Source organism: Cynara cardunculus (assembly GCF_001531365.2).
Source record: "Cynara cardunculus var. scolymus isolate 2C chromosome LG 5, CcrdV1, whole genome shotgun sequence".
NCBI classification, from domain to species: Eukaryota; Viridiplantae; Streptophyta; class Magnoliopsida; order Asterales; family Asteraceae; genus Cynara; species Cynara cardunculus.
Window position 1 is genome coordinate 2,051,058 of NC_037532.1, and position 5,147 is coordinate 2,056,204.

Genomic DNA, 5,147 nt, shown 5'->3' on the forward strand with positions numbered 1-5,147 from the left:
CCGTGAAAGTGTCGTTATGTTACGTAAAATAAGTTAAGGCTATGTTAACATAACTGGTTGAAACCATAAGGGTGGTGTCTGACTGGTTTGAACTTGAGCTCCAAAGGTCAAAGATGTCTGGAGGTCTCAAGTTCAAATCCAATGAGAAATAAAAATCTCATTTGTGGGCATCGAGATTCAAATGCGGTTAACACCAGGCTACTCCCAAAGCAGGTGGTTGTTCTGGGATTAGTTGGTTCACATAGACGGCTTGGATATCCAGGTTAATCAAACAAAAAAAATAACTGGTTTATAAACCAGATATTAACAAAAAGCTTATTATTAAACCAATAAATTATTTGTTAACTAAAAAGTTTAATTGTTAGGTGATAATCAAATCATAAATGATACAAACTATCTTATCATCTAATCACATTACTGGATGATTTTAAATAACTGTTGTATATAATATAAATGAAAAACAAAATTTGTCAACCTTACATAAYTTAATTAATTAATAATTATTTAAAATATTAATAATTAAATTAAATATTTTGTTAAAATTATTTTTCAAAATTTTATTAATTATGAAATAAAAGAAATGTAACTTTAATCTTTATGATACGTGCAAAAGCATTTTAATTTTTTTGTATTTACTTTTGACAACTAAATATATTGAATAATAATAACACAAAATATGTGGTTTTTTACGGTAAATTACTTTTGGAAAAGTATTCGATTGGAAATTAAGAAGATAGCACAAGGAGTCTTTGAATTGAGACTAGTGGCTCGTAGCTRCAGCTATAGGTTTGCATTTTTACCCAATATGGGAAGCAKCATYTATTGATRAATGGTTATACAATGGTGGTCCTTATAAACTAATTGTTCTGTACTTCTTACTTGGTGTAGCTTGTTACATGGGCCGCATCGTATTTCTCCCCCTCGCAGCTTATTTTTGCTCTCTTTCCTGTGGTTCGTGTTCGTGGTCTTCATTTAGTTAAATTCGGTTTTGTTTTGTTTCATTTGATCTTTGCACCTTGCAGTGGCCTTTTCTGTATTTTTTTTTTTTTTGCTTTCTTTCAAAAACCATGATTAATAATAATCCTGAATAATTAATATTAATAAATATAAATAATTTATAATTAATATTAATTGAAAATATAATAGTTAAAATTTATTAAATAATGAATGACAATGAAAAAAAGTGACAAAAGCTTATGAAGTTTATCAGTTAACTTATAGTTGTTCAGACTTTTCAATGAACTCAAAAAATAAGCATAYTTCTGATTGCTAAACGTGGCCTTAAAGACGATTATAAGGAAGCAATGTTGATTATTTTGGTCAATTTCTGAATTTCACGGTGGCGTTTGTTTCTTAAGAGGTGCTGAAGTCTAAAGTCTTATTTCACTTCTTATTTATAGAGGTGGTGTTAAAATCTAAAATCTGAATCAATAAGACTGTTTGTTTTTATAAACTGATAAACGTCTGAATTTGTTTAAATTGTTTATTTTACCCATTAAACATTATAGTGTTGATTTTATAGATAAATTTATACAATTTCACATATTTATTCATCATCATTATGAAATTTACATATAAATTATATAATTAACATTCATTTAAACAAAAAATTGTCATCAGCGGTGTCTAACATATTTAAATCCTATTAAAATACATTAATTGAGAGAGATGAGGATTGATTTGATAAGGATCGATTGAGAGAAATAATCGATTAAGATTAATCGATAGAAAAACACCGTTGTTGAGGATTTAAAGACAGCAAGAGGCAAATAAGATGTTGGTTTACTCTTATCAGATAAGAGGAAAATAAGACATAGGTGTCTCTAAAAAATTAGGAAGAAAAAAAAAACCAAAGGGCCTTTGGCCTAGCGGTATTATAGCCTTCGGCCTTCTAGGAGGTCAGGGGTTCAAGCCTCATCATAGGTGAGGAAGGTGTGTGAGTTTATTTGTTGCATTTGCCGTATATAAATATTATATACTTCAAAAAAAATTGGAAAAAAAAACAGCTTGAATCGCTATACCTCTTAACCAATCAGACATAAGAAGCCGAAAAGAGCTTTTTATGAAAAACAAACAAGACCTAAACCTTTCATTTAACAAATGTGACCTAAAATAAATACATAATAMGCAAATATTATTATCTATCAAAAAAATAAATACCAACTCTTCCTTTAATTAATTAATCAGCATTATCCGAATACCGCATCGCTATAATTCAACAATTGTTGCTAAAATCAAGTTTCCATACCCTAATCTTTCTATGTAAACCAAAAGTCCCAAATCAACCATTCTGGTTTTGTTGTATTTCTAAGATGATTTCACCTTYGCGGATGTCGAAGCAAGGTGTGAAAGAGTCCGATGTCCCACGAACAACAAGAACATCCCCACGAATCCCAACGTTTTCAACGTCGTGAAAAGATCGAGCTGTGACCACAAACAAGAAATAATTGTTGCATTAGAGCCACACTGGAACTAGTTCTGTTAGAATGCATTTGGTACGYAGACAGGACTGGACGGAATTGGCCAAGGTGAGAGTGAAATTGGCAGGTGAAAGAATTATGAAAGGTTTTAGGGYTTTAAGTTGTCATGAGTAGTTTAGTAATTTACCAATTTTRTCTTGTCCCTAATTTTTGTTCCAAATCAAAAGGAGCCGGTAAATCCCACTCAAAAATAGGGTTTGGATAGAATGATAYGTAGGCATAGGGATAGGGATGTGCAGAAAATTATCCAATCCGATTAGAMCCAACCAATCCAATTAAAACCGATCAAACATGATTGGATATCCAAATGTAATCGGATTGGCTCAAGATCCAAACTTTCAACATCTAAATTGGATCGGTTGGTTCTTGGATGACAGATCAGCGTCCAATAAAGCCGAACCGATCAAATCCAATCACTCGTCCTACTACAATCCAATTAAAAGGTTCTTAAGAAATTATGAAAGTATATGAATAATTGGTTGAAATGGGGATTTAATTTGTTTAAAATTAGATTAAAATTATTAGATGGACTCGATAGACAATCTGATTCAATGGATAACCAATAGTAATATCCTGTGGATATAACCGATCCGATCCAATCATCTACTGGATTGGATTGGAAGGCAAAATCCAACATCCAATGGATAATTGGATCTAAACAGATCCAACTAAATCTATTGGATTCAACCAATGAACACTCACGCAGACCTGAGCTCTACCGCAAAGAGCAGAGTGGTTGTTTTCCGAGAATACCCACGGCTTGTGCAGCCAAAAGTCAAATAAGGAACAMGTACCTTTAACCAGAAAAGCGCATAGAGTATGAGAACGGCTGCAATACCACCGTGGAATAGGATGGCAAATGTAGCGGGTACTGTTGATGTAGGGAAGTTCTTCATGTTCACACCAAGACGCAACAACTGTATATCGAAAAACATGCAAYCGTTGCTGAATTCCGAAGACAATAAGTTGGCAATCAACAGTTAATGGAAATTCGGATGGTACTCTGTTGTATTGTACTAAAAAAGTGTCGAAACAGATAAGTGGTTGTCTTCAACATGGTCAAAAGAAACATACTCCCTCCGTTCCAAAATAAATGTCCACCATAAAGAATAAACGGTTTTAGAAATACAATTGTTACACTTTTTAATTAACTGGATGACAATTTTACCCTTGATTAAAATCACACGGTTTTAGAAATGTATAATTATTCTATTAATGAATTTCTCCATCTCGTCAACTCTTAAATATTTGTGCATTATAATTGAGGGTAAAACTGAAAATAAAAATGTGGACACTTATTTTGGGACGAAGGGATTACACAGTAGCTATATTAATCACTTCTTTTAAGTATATAATATTGTGTACCACAAAACAGTCACCCTCACCCTTGGTGAGGATTRAATCCTTGATCTCCTAGGAGGTTGGGTCTATTAGTAACCCAGATACTGCTAGGCCAATGGACCTTTGGTAACTACATTAATTACCTCCTGTAATATATATATATATATATATATATATATGTCTGTGTGTGTATGTGTATGTGTGTGTGTGTGTATAGAGAGAAAGTGAGAACAAGAATTAAATAAGATAATAAAAAAACGGTCAAATCACATGTGATTTCACACGAAAATCACATGTAAAATCATATGTGATTCACGCAACTTTGGCCGCAACCTGAGGTTGYGAGCCACGTTGCGCGCACACCCTTGCATTGACCATTAAGAGTAAAATCATGTGACTTTGCACGTGATTTTGCCGTTTTCGTGTTCTTTCATTTTGTTATTTTTCTCGTTTGAACCTCCTCCCCCTCTCTCTACACACACACACACACATATATATATGACTTCCAAGTATCAAACGAGTCACATTTTTAATGCTAAAATTGGTTAAAGAACAATTAGTGAAGCAATATTTCACTACATTGAGCTATTGAAAAGTTAGACGGTTATAAAACCAAACTATAACGGGTCCGGTATATCCCACCAGGAGGTARGGTCTAAGGGGTACACAAAGACGTAACCTCTACCCTAAAGGGTAGAGCGGTTGTTTCCAAGAAGACCCCAGCCAGCAAGAATTGTGTGAAAGTGAAAAAAAAACATATAAGCTAAGACTTGAAAAGCTAGATATGAGCAAGCAATAGCAATACCAAAAAAGAGAAAAAGAAAGCCAGATACAAGTCAAATTTAAATTCGAAAAATAATAGGTTGATCTGTCAAAGTCAAAAGCAACGGTTCACCAGGATGCATGTGGTAATATGAATATGCATGCGAAAATTTAACAATCACATGTAATTTAAGCTGTAAGACTCTATGAACTCAAATAATTGTGTTTACCAATTTAGTAAGGGCAGATGTCAGATAAAGAACTTACCCCGAAGAAAAAGGCAAGAAGCGGAACAAAAACGAGACCCAAGAAAGCATGAGAGAGCTCTTGAKGAGGACGCTTCTCCTGAGGTCGGAAAATGTGAGATATCTCTGGATTGGGGCCATATCTTGAGTAAGGATCAACAGCTTGTGGAGGCGGGCGGGTTGCCTTTTCAGGTACATAAGGTAGATCCAATTCGATGYAACCAAGAGGTTGTAAGAAAGAGTTCTCCTAAAAGACATAAATTAAACCCAAGAAATGAGTCAATGACGACGCACATGAGATAGAATTCACTAGAAAACC

The 5,147-nt window shown here is 33.7% G+C and overlaps 1 protein-coding gene across 1 annotated transcript in view; it reads right to left on the reverse strand.

Annotated features, from left to right (window-relative positions):
• Positions 1-2,142: 2,142 nt before the first annotated feature.
• Positions 2,143-5,147, reverse strand: part of LOC112513514 (dolichyl-diphosphooligosaccharide--protein glycosyltransferase subunit 2-like) — a 16,242-nt gene continuing 13,237 nt past the window's right edge. Inside the window, exons 18-20 of the mRNA XM_025119801.1 lie at positions 4,851-5,075; positions 3,275-3,397; positions 2,143-2,424 (exon numbers count right to left, since the gene is read on the reverse strand). Coding sequence (XP_024975569.1) covers positions 2,308-2,424; positions 3,275-3,397; positions 4,851-5,075 — 465 coding nt within the window. The 3' untranslated portion in view covers positions 2,143-2,307. The remainder of the gene's footprint in view (positions 2,425-3,274; positions 3,398-4,850; positions 5,076-5,147) is intronic.